This window comes from Salvia hispanica, chromosome 4, assembly GCF_023119035.1.
Source record: "Salvia hispanica cultivar TCC Black 2014 chromosome 4, UniMelb_Shisp_WGS_1.0, whole genome shotgun sequence".
NCBI lineage: Eukaryota > Viridiplantae > Streptophyta > Magnoliopsida > Lamiales > Lamiaceae > Salvia > Salvia hispanica.
In genome coordinates this window covers 45,560,860-45,577,095 of record NC_062968.1, presented here as the reverse complement: position 1 = coordinate 45,577,095, position 16,236 = coordinate 45,560,860, and the positions used below count along the sequence as shown (strand labels likewise).

The window sequence follows — 16,236 nt, the reverse complement described above, 5'->3', positions numbered from 1 at the left end:
AGATACTTCCAAGTTCCTATTCCAAATCAAGATGTATAATGAATTTTATGTTTCAAGTAATATACATATTGTGCACATAAAAAAATTTATGATTTGCAGTGAATAAAAAGCAAAACAATCTATTAGCTGGTCTTTTGATCAGGTCTTCTACAACTTCATAAGCCATGGAACACCTATTGTGCATTTCAAATTAAGAGAGTGGAATATTTTAGATAAGAATAAATAACTAATTTGGTAGGATAAGGAGAATATAGTGTTTATCCTAGGAAAAATAATGCACTAAAGTTTAAAATTGCTTGACTAAAAAAAACTTTTTAGTCTTATATTATTAAATGTGATAGTTTCTGATCCAAAACAGGCCAATAATATTTTAACCAGATTAACTTAATTATATTGAAATTAAAATTTAAAAGAAGAAGGTCGTTTTTTAAAAATTTAAGGAGCCATTTGCCCATTGGTTACTGTAATAATTTGCGGGATTTTTTCACTTTTCCCCAAAATTTATCAGTGTATAATACGGTGGAGAAAGGGAATTATAAAAGCAAAAAAGAAAAACATTAGTAGTATACAGCAATCAATATTTGGAGAGCCTACAAGAGCAAATTTCGATAGCAGTTTACAAGATGACGACTAGATAGAGAAACAGGCTATTAGCATTTAGCATCACTGTATTTCCACAAAATAAGGAAAATGAGATGAAGACTCACACAAGATTCAAATTTCATGATTCTAGAATGGTGCATGGTCCAGCTGAACCAAAACATGTCACACTTGAGTCCAGCATCTGTGATGATTACTGAGCCAATTTCTTCAAGTGCTGCAACGTTCTCTGCTTGATCCACTGTCTATCGTATGGAAGATATGCCTGAATTGAGTGATCATAGCTGCAAAAGCATGATGATCATCAATTCACAGGTTAATGAAGTTGGGAATCTAACTCATACACAAGTGTTATGACTGCATAAGTTCATAAGAGAGAGAGAGAGAGAGAGAGAGAGAGGTTTACACTAATGCACTCAAATCAGCAAGTCCGTCAATGAAATTGTACAGATCTGAGATATCATATGTGATATTTCTTATGGCTGGATTTAGATCCTTCAGTTTTCGTTCATATAGTCCACATATTCCTGCAGATATGAGGTGGAAAACATAGACCTTTAGCATGGGATCTTGAAATGCACACCTATATCTGAACAATTATACAATAGATCCTACTGTAAAGAGATTTAGTTCTCATTTTCTTTGCTTGATACAAATAGCTCTCATCTTAAGAAAAAGAAAAGCACAACTGCCATAAAACAAAACCAGAAAAGCTTGCATAGGCATCTTTTGTTCCCTCAATGCATCTCATTTTTATCTATCCAACATTTATTCTTTTGTAGAGTATTCTCCAAAAATCTAACTTATAAAGCACAGCTCGCCTCTACCTTGGACACTATGAAATCTGTTGCACAACTTAAATCACAAAATGATACAATTCTAACATTGTTTAGTACTTATTACTCTGATGTAGGAAACGGGTGGCTGGATGGTTGCAAAATGAATAAACAAGTACGATTAAAGAGCAAGGTTTATACCTAATGGTAAAAAACACACACACTTATCACCAAAAAGATGCGGCCATTTTCTGTTCTGGATGGCATACAAATTTAACGGTTTCCACTACTTCATCTACTGCAAGGAAGCTGAACAAACCTAGCATCTACTCAGGATACTTTTACACACACGTTGAATTGCATACGGCATAAAATACAGTTGAATCCAAAGAATTGAACATCACTAACATAAAAAGCCAACACTCATTATTTATGGAATGGATCAACGGATTCAAATTCTGCAATCTGAACTCACCTACAAATGCCAATAGCTCCGCTGCCATGTGACATCAAAGCCACTTAAAGCTGAACATTAAAAAACATTCATAAGGTGTACAATTTTTGAAGCATACCATCCATTGCTTGGCTGATCGACTCATAGTCCATGAACGTGCGGGATCCTCTGTGTTGGGATGTTTGCATCAGAATAATAGTATGCCTATTAGACTGCAAAGTGTATGACATCAGAAATAAATAACAAGTGGCAATTACATTCCTTCAAGAATGACACAAAATATCCGCAAGCATAACACTAGAAATTAAACAAAAGAAGCTACATATGATTGTACGAGAACAACACAATCAAATGCCTTCTAAACCAAAATATGTCTAAATAGGAAATTTCAAAGAGTAGCAACTGAAATTACCTTCTTTGTGGTTTATAAAAGGAAAAAGAAAACTTTCAGAAACCACTTGAACAGCAGCAATACAACATGATACTAGTATAAAAATGAGAAATACTGTAGAGATAGCAAAAAAGCAGACGGGTGAGTAAAAACAAAAATAAAAACTCCTGGAAAAAAAAAGGAAAGAAACGTGAAAAAACTGGAATTCGCAGGTAACTGACAAATACACACCATGTGCTGTTTGAAATCACGATAAACACTACCAATGTCCAATGCCAATCCAAAATAGAGATAAAAAAGTAAAGTGATTTTAGAGTATTATGTAGCGGCATAATGACGAAACCCTAACGAACCAGAGAAAGAGTACATGAACGCATAATCATAAAATCGTGTAAATGGAGTTAAAGAGGAAGAACATTACCATTTTGGAGGAGCAAATTGATACGGCAGAATGTAATGCCTGTTGTGAGTGGGTAATGTGAGTGAAGTGAAGTCTAATCTCTCTAATGCACCGACTTTGATGATTAATTTTGGGGTAGTTAAACGAAAATTATAACATCCGCAATGGTGCTTAGGCCAGCAATAGGCCAGCCATTTTCTCCCTATCACGTTAACAACACTAAAAAATCCACCTGCCACATCAGATTTAGGTCAGCCATAGGCCAGCTGCAATAAAAATAATTCAAAATATATTACATTTACGGAATTAAAATTACGATTAAATTACGAAATTAAATTTACGACACATATACGGGAAAAATAATCCATTCCATTAAAAAAAAGTACAAAGATTAAAAAAAAAAAAAAAAAAAAAGTACATGATTTTTTTTTTTTTAAAAAAAGGGCTTCCACACACGAGCCCCGCCGCTCTCTACTCCTCATCGCCGTCGCCGTCGCCGTCGCCGCGGCGCCGCCACCCGTGGTATCTGAGCCCACGTCGGAACCCGCTAGCCGTGCCCTCGCGATCTCCAAATCAACACGCATGCTCTCGAACATCTCGTGAAGAAACATATTCTCCGTGGGGTCGGTGGCGGCCTTCCACTCTTGGAAGACCTTGTACATCTGATCCCGCGTATGGTTACGCGAATGGAGAGTGTACTCGAGTGGGGCGGGTGGGAGGGCGGAGGACTGGACCTCGTGGGTCGATGACGAGGAAAGGTCATCGCCCGGTGAAACTGCGTCTCCATGGGGGTCGACGTGTGAGACAAGCGCGTCAAAAAATCAAGCGAGGGCCGAATATACTTTAGTGTCCCCCTCCCGGTGACCCCCTGAACCCCCCTGCGTCCGGGATGCATACGCGTCTTACATCCGACATCCCCGGCATGCATACATACATCATCCCCATCATCTGGCTGCGGCATCATCTGGCTGGCCGCATACAGAGAACATACCCCTACCCCGCAGTGGCCCCGGCTGCCGCCAGCTCAACGCCCGCCGCCCGTCATCCCCAACGGCATACCCCCTGCGCCCCCGGCGCACCGGCCATCATCCCCATCATCGATTCCAAGGGATGTTAAACCCCGGGCCCATCTGCGCCCCATCTAGATCCCACAGTACCGTGAGAGTCGAGATCCACTCGTCGCTGGATTTGGACTCGTTGTTGTGATCCATCGCTCGATGATGCTCTTGTACGGAAAGTTAGAGAGAGAGAAAACTCGTTAAAATAAGTGGTGCAAATGAAAATGAAACGAAAATCGCGTTTATATAGGTTTTTAAAAAAAAAAACAAAACAAAAAAACAAAAATGGGGCGTTGCCGTCGGCCAGCGCTTCGGCCAGCACCGAGCGATCGGCCAGCCCACGCCGAAGCGCTAGCCGATTTCGCTCTCGCCCGATTGCAATGGTTTGGCTAGCCGATCGGCCAGGCGCGACGAATCGGCTAGCCGGTCGCTAGCCGACCATTGCGGATGCTTTTACTCTAAATTCTGTTTTCCGCCAATTTCTCATGTGATTGTATTTCTATAAAAATTTCTTTTTCTTTTTTATTTTCTCCATTTTATATAAATAGATTACTTCTGTCATTTTTATTTATCCTATCTAAATAAAAATACATAACTTTGTAAAATACTTCAATCATCTTCTTTTTAACCAAATTCTCAGATCATATTTTTCTTTTTACCTATTCCTGTTATGCATTAAAATATGTCTCACTGCAACATATACTCCTTTCTTCCCAATTAATTAAGTCCTCTTACTTCGTTCCTTTCTCTTATTGTAATTTATTTTATTTTGTTTTCATCTAATTTATTTTATTTTTTTTTCTCTAATTTGTTCAATACAATTTCTTAATACGTAACCAAAAATTTTACCTCAATTTAATTGTAATAGAGAAAGTATTACTCCCTTCGTCTCACTAAGGGCATTAGCAATGCGGAGAAGGGATCTCGTCCGGACAATGCGAGATCTTTTTCACCACCGTTTTAGAATGTGGCGAGATCTTTTTCTCCGCATTGTCCGGACGTTAGAGGGACGTGATAAATACTTCCAGTATCGGGAAGACGGCATCGGCAGACCCGGACTTACGGCGTTACAGAAGTGCACGGTTGCGATCCGGCAGTTGGCCTACGGCACCACATCGGATATGTTCGACGAGTACCTTCACGTCGGGGAGACAATTGGCCGCGATTGTCTGAAGAATTTTTGTAGGGGAGTTGTGGAAGCTTTTGGCGACACATTTGCGACGCCCGACTGCTGATGATTGCCAGAGCCCGATGAGGATGCACGAGACGGTGCATGGCTTCCCTGGAATGCTAGGGAGCATCGACTGTATGCACTGGCAGTGGAAGAATTGCCTGACGGCATGGAGAGGCCAATTTACTAGTGGCTACAAGGGCAGCCACCCGGCGATGATTCTCGAAGCCGTCGCTGACCATTGCCTCTGGATCTGGCATGCATACTTCGGTGTAGCCGGGTCGAACAACGACTCAACGTCCTCAACTCGTCCACCCTCTTCGCCGATCAATGCAGGGATCGCGGCCTGCCCATCGAGTTCACTGCCAACGGCCGCGGATATCATATGGGGTACTACTTGGCCGATAGCATATACCCAAGGTGGCTTGTTTTTGTGAAGACGATCAGCTGCCCAATTGGAGACATGAGAGTCTTGTTTGCGGCAAAGCAGGAGTCTGCGCGGAAGGATGTGGAGCGGGCTTTTCAGTGTGCTCCAATCGCGGTGGGCAATTGTGAAAGGTCCGGCGCGTTTCTGGTTCAAGGAAGTCATCGCCGATGTCATGTATGCGTGCATCATCATGCATAACATGATAGTCGAACAAGAAATTGGACATGTCACCGATTGGGTTTCCGGATCTAGCTCCAGCATGACGACCACGCCTGTCGCTCGAGGATTACCGTTGGGCTTTGGTGAGGTTCTAGAGAGACAGACATCAATGCGCAGCTAACAAGACCATGCGACGCTCATGAACGACATGATTGAAGAAGTTTGGAAGCATTTCGGCCATTGAGGAATTGTAGTTTTTTTTTTATTTCGTAATGTAAAATTTGAACTTTCAATGGAATGAAGTTGTTTTCTCCAATTTTGTAGTGTTTAAATATTAAAAAAATAAATAAAATGCTTAGAATGGGGCTTAGGGCGGGCTATAATCCGCCCCATTGCAGGTGGAAGGGGGCGAAGAATAAAATGCTGATGTGGCGGTGCATAGGGCCGGGCTTATGGCGAGCTATAGTTCGCCCCATTGTAGATGCTCTAAAGATGACTCACTTTTCTTTTTAGTTTATCCCAATGAAGATGAGACAGAAGTACATATTTTTCTATATTAGATCTTATTATCTACCCTATTTCAACTTTTGTTCTTATATTGTGCTAATTATATGTTAAAATACGTGATATTTTCAAAATCTATTTTTTTCAACAATGGGTATTATTATTATTATTATTATTATTATTATTATTATTATTATTATTATTATTATTATTATTATTATTATTATTATTATTATTATCTTCTGTGCTAATTATATGATAAAATACGTGATATTTTCAAAATCTATTTTTTTCAACAAGGAGGGTATATTATTATTATTATTATTATTAAAACATTTATTATTTGTTAGCTGAACACAACTATTAATATAAGACACATAAATATTAACTTTGCTTTTATTTTTTATGTTTATTTCTTTTTTTATATTTTATCAATTTTGCATTAAAACTTATATCATTCATTATCGAAGACAAGACTATTATATTGGAAGAATGAAAAATATTAAGTTTGCTTTTATTTTTTCTATTTTTGACATGAGAGACTATTAATATTGGACGAATGGAAAAGTATTAACTTTGCTTTTATCTGTTCTATTGTTGACATTGGAAAAAAAATATGAGTGAACTTGAAGAAAATTTCATCAATTATATTGCTTAAAATGGTTAATTAAATATAATTAATTCACTGAAGTTGTAATCGTGCAACATAAGAAATTAAATTAAATTAAATTAAATTAAATAGATCAAATGTAGTTCTTCCTTTGTCGAGAAGCATTGCAATCAAAAAATGAAATTTATTTAGATACAATAGCAACACCTTTCATTTGTATAAACGGGTATTCGTACTTCAGTGATTTCTTATAGTATTTCCTTACTGATAAGTGATAACTGAAAGACTACTATGTAAATCATTAAGATAATGAAACGATCGAGCACTCACAAATAAACAACGACTTCACTAGACAATAAGTCCAGAAATAGCAAAGTGTTAAGTATCCATGGGAATGATAGGTTTTCTCTACATGGGATCAGTATCGGTAACTTTGCCAAAGCGTCATGTTCCATAATCCGATAAACAAGATATATATATACACAAGACGAAGGATTTATTTCATCGAACTGTACTAAGAGAAGGTAGAGAGCATCGAGTTAGAGAAAATACACGGTAACAGGTGAGCATGAGCACGTGATGTATGCATACGTGGAACTCATGCTGCAAGAAGCTTCTTGATGTCCTTCTGTAGAAAAGCCGGCAAAGAATATTATTATGAGAAAAAAATTAAAGAGAGGCTTTGTTAACAAATTTACTACAGCTTGATATGGATCAAAGAGTGCACATTTCATTTCTTGATTATCTTACTGTAGAAACAGAGAGAAGGTGAGGAACTCTTTGATAGTAAATTACTACAGAATGAATTCTAAAGTGCTACAACTACAAGTATATTATTGAATTTCAAGTATCAAACTGTAGAAATATAGTACGTTCCAATGCACCGAACTCCACACCCATTTAGTTCTTGCATTGAAACAAAAGGATAACGTTTTACCAATTCAGCCAACGCCACATAACTGGACTAGAAAATTTCAAGACAGATTTAGACCTTTATATAGATGTAAAGAAAATTAGAATGCACATACCAGACCACAAAAAATATTCTTCATAAATACATTATATATGATATATTTGTTTCTCTAGGAGCTGAATTTACCTCTATCTGCAGTGGGGAGGTTGTAGGTGGATATCTTTCGACTACTTTACCATCTTTGTTCACCAGGAACTTCTCGAAATTCCATTTAACCAAATCACCTAGAAATCCTCCAGCGTTCGACTTCAGAAATTGATAAACAGGAGCGGTATTCGGTCCATTAACATCAACCTGCACAAACTAACCTTTAGGAACTGATTCACAAGTTCTACTGAAAAAGTACCATGAAGGAAATCTACCTTATCAAAAATTGGGAATTCTGCTTTGTACCGTGTACAAGCGAAATTCTTAATATCTCTATTCGATCCTGGCTCTTGGCCGCCAAATTGATTACAAGGGAAGGCCAGAATTTCGAGTCCTGCATCATATATTTGCAGATCGACCTCACGTAATCTTATTGAAAAACTTAGATATATTTGAAATATTCGTTTGAGATCTCACCTTGAGATTTGTACTTTTCGTATATTTGAGAAAGCTCGGTGTAATTTGATGAGGTCAAACCACTGAATCCACAACCAATCAATCACGTCAGTTGGCATGCACTCGATACAATGTTTCAACTTAGAGATAGGAAGTCAGATTTCGAACGCATATTCAATTTTTGAGAGAGGATAAGATATTACCATTGTGAAGCAACATTTACTATTAAGAGTATACTTCCTTTGAATTTGCTGAGCGCAACGTCCTTCCCATCAATATCCTGTTTACAGCGAGAGCAGTTCACAGTTACTCTCTAATATGAGAAAACATTATAGACATAAGTTAATAACCTTTCAAATGCTGCACATCTACTATGCAACAATTCAATGCCACACATTGAAAGAGAATAAAATGAATCCAGACACCACGGATTAGATTCGATTTCCAAGTTGTACGAGGTTCTCATTTCTGTTATTGTAAGGTTAATCCTCCTAGCGAAAAAAGTACAAACAACTCCTTGTGCTAAATACCTAATTCACTAGACAAAGAAATAGAAAGCAAAAACAAGCTATAAATCGTTACACCATGAAGATCAATAGTAGCATAAATTTTACAAGTGTACAAAGCATTGCGCTAAATAAAAACTAAATCATGCCAAATAAACACAGGAGTTAGCTAATCAAAACTATTTCTAAGCAACTTATTAGCAAGAAACACTACCGCAATGAACTTGAATTGCATTTTCTAACTGTGTGTGTGTGAGAGAGAGGGGTACCTTAACGGTGAAATCATGAATTGTCTTCTCCGTAGCAGCTCTGGCGGAAATAGAGGCAAAGGATCGAGACTTAATTGAAAACCTAGATAGAAATTGGGATAAAACGGGGAAGCCATCTCGGAAAAACGTTGATTTGGAAGAGGTGAGAGTCGAGCGATTGGACGAATCGATAAACGGAAGCGCGGAATTGGTGATGAGGTGCAGTTTAGTGAGAGCTACACTCTGCAGCGGTGGCGAGAAAATTGAAGAGAATGACATGGAAGCCATTGGCGAAGGAGGTGTGGTGTGTCAGTTTGTGATGCTGAAAATTGGAAGCTTAAATTTGTGTGGCGGATTTATATTTGGATGCAAACGCCACGTTTTCCATTAATCACCTTTTTCATATTATCTCAACTAAATTACTGGATACAATAATTATACCTAAACGAATTATCTCCTTAATAGGTATCCCGTATTTTTAATTCTAATATAAAATTAATAAAACATACTCCACTTTCTTCACAGAGTTATGTTTCAAAGAAAATAAAGGAGTATGATTTATTATTTTATTATTCGCTAGAGATTTAACTCAAATAATTTCAGATCTTTTAAAATAAATTACAACGAAAACATTATAAAAATAAAAAAGATAAAATAAGTGGACGGTAGACTAATATTAGTAAAGAATTATAGTACTACTATAATAATGAGACCCTAATTGAAATTGAATAGATTATTTCTATGGATAAATAAAAATAAAAAGGATATTACGTTTATTATAATGTGAACGGTGTATTCTCATGAGTCACGAGTAATATTTTAATTTGACAACTTGAAGCAGCTATACAATCTTATTTCCAGAAGTAAAGATTTTTAAAATACACCTTGTTGACCGAAAACATCGCTATTCTTAATTATGCTTCATATGCCTGCCCTACCAAATTAACCTAAGACCGACTTTGGAAATGAGAATATTATTTTTTAGAATTAGTCCACAACTTTTACGTACTAATTTATGTTTTTATTGAGGAAAACATTTTTACAGCTTTTACAAAATGATTAAAAAAAGGAGAGATTTGAGACAAAAATTCGCATCAATGGCGTCGTAGAAAATAAAGAAACAGGGGAAATAAAGAAGTGGTATGGCACATAGAAATAGAATTACCTTTTACAGTCAACACAAAGTCCAAATCTTTTTGGTCACAACAACAAAACTGGAGCATTCTCTTTCTCTTTCTCGATCTCGTTTCTCTCTCTCCTCAATTCAATCTAGCTGCATTTGTTATTTGCTTTCTTTCTTTTCTTTTTCACTTGATTTCGACACCGTCGAGATTTCAGGCCAATCGCGCTTTATTTCCTTATCACGATTCCATAAATTCGTTCAATTCCTCAGCTGGGCTTCTAAGTAAGCATCCTTTCAAAGTTCCCACCTTTCATCTTGCTCAGCTCACGAGGAATTTTACTATTTGCTTCTTCTTGATTTTTATTTAGTCTGATTCGTGTATCTCTTGATTTATTAGGTCAGAGAGCTTTTTATTCTAAATTATATGGATTATCCCAGCTGTGATGTGTTTTTATGTCGGTGTATATTGGATTCTGTTCAGTTTTCTCGGGAAATTTGTGATATGGGGGTGGAAGTGATTTTGATTACTTATTGTTTAGATAGATGAAATTTTTTTCCCACTGTCCCACTCACTCTCTATTTTGATCTGTTTCAACAAATATGACCCATTTCTATAAATGAAAACACTACTATTTGTGTAAAATTAACTGTTCTATATATACACACATTATGTGTGCGTGTCTACAACTGGCTATTATGGATTACAGCCTACTCTGCTCCGGTGACTATTGAAAATTAAGAAGATATAAGTAGTACCAAAAGTTGAACTACTGTATGTGATTTTTAGTTTCAGAAATTTTTGAAACTGATTATGTTACCTCTTTGATTTCCCACTCTCTGTATTCGTGCATACATATACATACCGTGTTGTGAAATATTGGCTGCGTTTAAATGGTGTTTGCTTGAATTGACTGCATGTTCATGACAGTTAGAGATGGGAATATACCTCAGCACTCCTAAAACAGAGAAATTATCTGAAGATGGTGAAAATGATAGACTTAGGTTTGGTCTGTCCTCCATGCAAGGATGGCGTGCTAATATGGAGGATGCTGTAAGTTGTTGGTCAACTCTAATCTCTGTACCAATTAGTAATGAATTGTACAAATATTGTTTCTTTTAAGCAAGAGTGTTTTTGATAGCATGCATGCAGGCACCAACGGCTCTGTAAAAATATGAATTTTCAGTTTAACAATGCAGAATCTTGCTAGTTAGGGGCTGTTTGCAGATTTAATTGACTATATTCATGTTTTCTGTTTTCTTTTATTTAATAAGTATGATTGCGCTGACTGGAACTGAGCTCTGAAATCAATTTCCTGGTTCAGCTTCGTACATATGCCACAAAGAGATAGACTTCCTAAATTGTTACTACAGTACTCCCTCTGTCCAAGAAAGTCGTGCATACGTTGGTGTGGCAAAAATTAGGTAGTGTGTTTTGTAAATGGAGAAAAGGCCCTACTTAGTTGATTCTCATGTTAGTTAATGCAGATAATGGTGTGCTATGTTTGTAATTTCTGTAAATAGGTGTGCAAAAATTAGGGCAAAACAAAATAACTGGGAAATGTGTCCAAAAAGGGTAAGTTAAGAAGTGTGCTCTGTATTTTGTGGAACACCTCAGAATGAAAAAGTGTGTACTATTTTATGGGAAGGAGGGAGTATTGCTTTAGTCTGTCTAAGGAACAATTTGCCTCAACAATGCCTTAAGAGCTAATAGGGCTTTGTCTAACACATGTACAATGCACTTAAAGTTGGTTCGTAAGTCATGTTTTTTAAAGGAACACTGTGATATTTCCAAATGAACCATCTGGCGATCTTTCATTTACAAATCTAATCATGCTTCCTGCTCCTAATGGAATCGTAAAGGGAGAAGAAAAGATGAATCAACTCCTGAGGACATATAGGAGGTTGAAAAGGTAAAAAGGGAGAGTTGGGGCTATGAAGGAATACAGTGGATAACTTTTACCTTAAAGTTGTTCAGAAATATTTTTCAAAGATAAGTAAGTTTTGGTTATTAATTGGAGGTGATCATGCTGAATTTTCTTTATTGTTAAACAGTGCCATGATGTAAATTAGAGTACTTAATATTTTTATATGGCGAATGTCCTATTATAGTGTTTTGAACTCGTGTTTGTTATTCATAGCTAATGCAGATGAACTTTATTTTAATGCTTTCTATCATGTCTTGTTCTTGTGGATGTAACATTTACTAAAACCAAGCTAGTTGTGATGAAATATGATGTTGTTACTCTGTCTTTTAGCATGCTGCACTTCTGAATTTGGATGACTCCACATCATTCTTTGGTGTTTACGACGGCCATGGGGGTATGTTTAAGATTATCCAGCACATATATAATCTCTTTCGCATAATAACTTGAAATGAATTTTTGACTTTATCATCCCTTGATTTTTCAGGCAAGGTGGTTGCTAAATTCTGTGCTAAGTTCTTACATCATCAAGTGCTGAAGCATGAAGCATATTCAGCTGGCGATATCGGAACAGCTCTTCAGAAAGCTTTCCTCAGGTTATTTAAAACTGTTCATTTACTTCACTTCTTCGCCAGCTCTTCCAAATTTTGGTATAGGCCTGTCTTTATAGAAGTGGGAGCATGTAGAATGGCATGGCTTGCCTCTCGCACATGTGTCTATTTTCTTTCTAGATTAGGCAAAGTCTTACCAGACCATCCTCATCAGAATTCATACACACACATAATTATATATTTAATTTGGATAAAGACTGATAATCAGAAAAATCATGATGAAAGATATCGTAGTTTACAGTTACCCAAATTTGACTCTCTTTTCAAAAGATTAACAAGAAGAGTTATGTCTAATTACATGAAAGCAAGATGCATCGTTTACACTAAAAGCTGCTATATATCTAACTATATCTTTTATAAATGCAGGATGGATGAAATGATGCGTGGACAGAGAGGCTGGAGGGAGTTGGCTGTCCTGGGAGATAAAATGAACAAGTTTAGTGGTATGATAGAGGGTCTGATATGGTCTCCGAGAAGTGGTGAAAAAAATGTCCAAGTTGACGAATGGGCATTTGAGGAGGTTCTTAAATTGATCTTGGTGACTTAGTAACCATTTCCACTGTAACTTGGAGTTTTTGCTTAATATTTGCTTTGTACAGGGACCGCACTCTGATTTTTCAGGACCAACTTCTGGATGTACTGCTTGTGTTGCAGTCATAGGGGAGAAACAACTTGCTGTTGCCAATGCAGGTGATTCACGCTGCGTGATTTCCAGGAATGGTCAGGTACCATGTGTGTTTTTTCATGATCTTGGTCTACTAATTAATCTTATATAACTAATACTCCCTCCTTCCCACCATAAGCAAGGTTTCTTTTGGGCATGAGATTTAAGAAAATGATGTTTAGAGAGTTAAATGGAGAGAGAATAAAGTAGAGAAGAGAAGAGAGAATAGAGTTGGAGGGAGAATAAAGTAAGAGAGAGTATCTATGTTATATTTTGCATAAAAAGGAAATGGCTAGTTTAGGTGGGACGCCCCAAAAAGGAATACGAGTCACTTATGGACTTATGGTGGGACTCAGGGAGTACAATGTTTTCACGCTTGGTATTTAGAATGTAGCACACAGAACATATTTTCGTTTTAAATTATGATGTTATGGAATTTTGTCAGGCATACAACTTGTCAAGAGACCATAAACCCGAACTGGAGGCTGAGAGGGAAAGAATTTTAAAAGCAGGAGGATTTATCCACGCGGGGCGTGTTAATGGCAGTTTGAATCTTTCAAGAGCTATAGGTGCTGCGTGAATTTCTCGTCATTTATTTTTTTCAATTTAATGGCTAGGAGAAGAGTCTGGTCATCTTTACAACTGATCCTGGAAAATCTCATGATAGCTTTGTATATTGCGATGATCGAATTAGCTAGATCTGTTTACTTGTGAGCTGTTTTTGCTGTGATGTATACATAATTAGTCAGCTGGAGACGGTAGTTTTTGAGGTTTCTTACGGAAGAGCATGTTTTGTTGCAGGTGATATGGAATTCAAGCAGAACAAGTTTTTACCAGTAGAAAAGCAAATAGTTACTGCCGACCCAGATGTTAATACTGTGTGTATCTTCATCTTGTGTTGCATTGGATTTAGAGCATAATTATAACTTACTCCCTCCGTCCGCGAATAGGAGTCCCGTTTTTCCATTTTGGTCCGTCCACGAATAGGAGTCCCGGTTCATAATTACCATAAATGGTAAAGAGGCCCCACATTCCACCAACCCATTCCACTCACATATCATTTAAAACTAATATATACAAGTGGGACCCCTATTCCACTAACTTTCTTCCACTCACTTTTCTTAACATTTCTTAAAACCCGCACCGATAAGAAATGGGACTCCTATTGTTGGACGGAGGGAGTATTTTGTTTCTTAGGCTTTCCTGACATCTTCTGCTTTGATAAGAACGAAGCAAGTTGCACAAGTCGAACTTCAGTAAGATGAGACTTACAACCTGTGGACAGTTTATATTAAGGCTAAAAAGGATACACCACCATATGACTATCCAATAGTAATCAGTGCTATCTATATTAAGGGAATATCAAACTTAGTTAATGTAATATTCCATGTCCAGCAGCAAAATATATCTACGAGATATGGTGTTGACATTTATTAGGGAACTTTAGGTTGATCTTCTATTTGCTGCATAATCACGAGAAAACATATGAACTATACTTACTATTATACATCACAAAGCATCTGATCGTTCATGTATTAAACCAGGTTGAACTTACAGACGAGGATGAGTTCATTGTAGTTGCCTGTGATGGCATTTGGTATGTCGCCTGAACTTTTTTTTCTATTTAACCTGCATAACTTCTCTTGAGATTGCATCCTTGGGTTGAAATAAGTTTTCTTAATTGTGTTTCGTCAGTAATGATGCATTTGTTATTGCTATATGTTTGATTCTTTTGGATTTCTAGTTACAAAAGGACGTCATGTAATAATTTTCTGATTATTTGGTTTCCACTGCTATCTGCCTCTCAGGGATTGCATGTCAAGCCAACAACTTGTCGAGTTTATACATGAACAGCTGCGACATGTAAGAAGTTCTTTCCTATCTCAAAGTATAGCTTCCCGCCCTAGTAGTGGTGTTAAATTTCCAGTCGATGTGTTTTGAAGGCTTTTACTTTAGTATATGTACAAGTAAAAATGTGTTGCTGAATTCCGTGGGCAACATTCTTTGGAACGAACCTTTTCATTATCCTGAAAACTTAAATGGAGCGAAAAATCACAAAAACTTATAAAACGATGTTTTAATTGCAATAAAATTGAAAATTCATGTGAAAATCGCTAAATGGCATTGAAGTAGTAGTGTGAAATTTGATAATTATCCCATCTGTTATTACTATGATCCTCTTGTATATATCCATCTTCTCACTCTACATTGTGCAGGAGAGTAAGCTCTCGTTGGTGTGCGAAAAAGTACTAGACCGGTGCTTGGCACCTATAGCCGGAGGCGAGGGCTGCGACAACATGACCATGATACTGATCCAATTCAAGAAACCCAATCAGTCTGGGGAGCCTTCAGACAAGAAATCTCCGGCTTCTGAAGAAAAGCAACCTGAGTCATCATCCGAAGCCACCTCAGATTGAATCTTGACATAATGCAGACTCGTTCGCAGCCCTACCTGAACCAACGACACCGTGTGAGGGTTTGGATGATCTCTTCGGAGGCTTGGAGCTGCAGCGAAGATGGGTGGAACCGGTAAAAACTGAAAAGTACATGTCTTCAACGCTTCTTGCATACTTATAGATGCGTTAAGTGAAAAATTTGTATAGGTTAATTATATCAGTTCATGTATGAATAGCTCTAGCTTTGCTCCAACATGATATTTTGTAATTTGGTTCTCTGATAAATTTCCTTTGTGAAATGACGACACTACTTAAATACTTTTGCTTACATAGTTGTGCCTTGAGTTTAATGGACCCAATTTAATAGAAAAATGATTCCTATTTTATTAATCTTGTGTGGAATGTCATATTTGCATATGCTGACCGTTTTACAATAATACAAATTAGTAAATTACATTTTCACAATTATGTCATGACGAAAGAGGCTATTTTGGGTTCCATATGGTTCTACTCAAAAGGATTTATATACTCCCTCCGTCTACAAACAATAGATCTATTGTTGTTCGGCACGGGTTTTAGTGTAGAATTGGTAAAGTAAGAGAGATGGGGAGAAAAAGTAGGTAAAGTAAGAGAGATAGGGAGAAAAAGTGAGTAAAGTATGAGAGAAAGAAGAAAAAGTGAAAAAAGTATGAGAGATAAA

General features: G+C 37.1%; 3 protein-coding genes across 7 annotated transcripts; 1 reads left to right on the top strand and 2 right to left on the bottom strand.

Moving 5' to 3' along the window:
• Nucleotides 1–536: 536 nt before the first annotated feature.
• Nucleotides 537–2,728, bottom strand: LOC125221958 (enhancer of rudimentary homolog). Of its 4 annotated transcripts, XM_048124314.1 has the most exons (6): nucleotides 2,453–2,470; nucleotides 2,243–2,335; nucleotides 1,949–2,042; nucleotides 1,852–1,872; nucleotides 1,007–1,127; nucleotides 537–884 (listed from the first exon to the last, which is right to left on the bottom strand). In XM_048124314.1, exons 3-6 carry the CDS (start codon nucleotides 2,016–2,018, stop codon nucleotides 794–796), a joined length of 303 nt encoding a protein of 100 aa, XP_047980271.1. In that variant the 5' UTR covers nucleotides 2,019–2,042; nucleotides 2,243–2,335; nucleotides 2,453–2,470; the 3' UTR covers nucleotides 537–793. The 4 variants fall into 4 exon arrangements, with proteins under 4 accessions (XP_047980271.1, XP_047980270.1, XP_047980269.1 ...); XM_048124313.1 differs by having other exon boundaries at nucleotides 2,243–2,561; XM_048124312.1 differs by lacking the exons at nucleotides 1,852–1,872; nucleotides 2,243–2,335; nucleotides 2,453–2,470 and adding an exon at nucleotides 2,643–2,728.
• A 4,148-nt stretch (nucleotides 2,729–6,876) lies between these two features.
• Nucleotides 6,877–9,159, bottom strand: LOC125222798 (probable phospholipid hydroperoxide glutathione peroxidase). The gene is made up of 6 exons (XM_048125613.1): nucleotides 8,842–9,159; nucleotides 8,270–8,346; nucleotides 8,088–8,149; nucleotides 7,886–8,004; nucleotides 7,650–7,817; nucleotides 6,877–7,178 (listed from the first exon to the last, which is right to left on the bottom strand). The coding sequence occupies exons 1-6, from the start codon at nucleotides 9,106–9,108 to the stop codon at nucleotides 7,149–7,151; spliced, it is 723 nt and encodes a 240-aa protein (XP_047981570.1). The 5' UTR covers nucleotides 9,109–9,159; the 3' UTR covers nucleotides 6,877–7,148.
• Nucleotides 9,160–10,010: 851 nt separating this feature from the next.
• LOC125222797 (probable protein phosphatase 2C 21) lies at nucleotides 10,011–15,864 on the top strand. 2 transcript variants are annotated; one of them, XM_048125612.1, is made up of 11 exons: nucleotides 10,011–10,225; nucleotides 10,876–10,994; nucleotides 12,199–12,262; nucleotides 12,353–12,461; nucleotides 12,843–12,996; nucleotides 13,076–13,201; nucleotides 13,586–13,709; nucleotides 13,942–14,018; nucleotides 14,685–14,737; nucleotides 14,949–15,003; nucleotides 15,357–15,864. In XM_048125612.1, exons 2-11 carry the CDS (start codon nucleotides 10,878–10,880, stop codon nucleotides 15,555–15,557), a joined length of 1,080 nt encoding a protein of 359 aa, XP_047981569.1. In that variant the 5' UTR covers nucleotides 10,011–10,225; nucleotides 10,876–10,877; the 3' UTR covers nucleotides 15,558–15,864. The 2 variants fall into 2 exon arrangements, with proteins under 2 accessions (XP_047981569.1, XP_047981568.1); XM_048125611.1 differs by having other exon boundaries at nucleotides 10,089–10,225; nucleotides 10,872–10,994.
• Nucleotides 15,865–16,236: the final 372 nt, after the last annotated feature.

What these genes read in the sequence shown, in the direction of transcription:
- LOC125221958 (XM_048124312.1), bottom strand. An exon ending in GATCAGCCAAGCAATGGATG is followed by an intron (nt 1,128 to 1,948) that starts GTATGCTTCAAA and finishes TCATATCTGCAG; the next exon opens with GAATATGTGGACTATATGAA. An exon ending in GCTGATTTGAGTGCATTAGT is followed by an intron (nt 885 to 1,006) that starts GTAAACCTCTCT and finishes ATGCTTTTGCAG; the next exon opens with CTATGATCACTCAATTCAGG.
- LOC125222798 (XM_048125613.1), bottom strand. Translation starts at nt 9,108, where the DNA reads ATGGCTTCCATGTCATTCTCTTCAATTTTCTCGCCACCGCTGCAGAGT. An exon ending in AATTCCCAATTTTTGATAAG is followed by an intron (nt 7,818 to 7,885) that starts GTAGATTTCCTT and finishes TAGTTTGTGCAG; the next exon opens with GTTGATGTTAATGGACCGAA. An exon ending in CCTCCCCACTGCAGATAGAG is followed by an intron (nt 7,179 to 7,649) that starts GTAAATTCAGCT and finishes GCTTTTCTACAG; the next exon opens with AAGGACATCAAGAAGCTTCT.
- LOC125222797 (XM_048125612.1), top strand. Translation starts at nt 10,878, where the DNA reads ATGGGAATATACCTCAGCACTCCTAAAACAGAGAAATTATCTGAAGAT. An exon ending in GAATCTTTCAAGAGCTATAG is followed by an intron (nt 13,710 to 13,941) that starts GTGCTGCGTGAA and finishes GTTTTGTTGCAG; the next exon opens with GTGATATGGAATTCAAGCAG. An exon ending in GTTGCCTGTGATGGCATTTG is followed by an intron (nt 14,738 to 14,948) that starts GTATGTCGCCTG and finishes TCTGCCTCTCAG; the next exon opens with GGATTGCATGTCAAGCCAAC.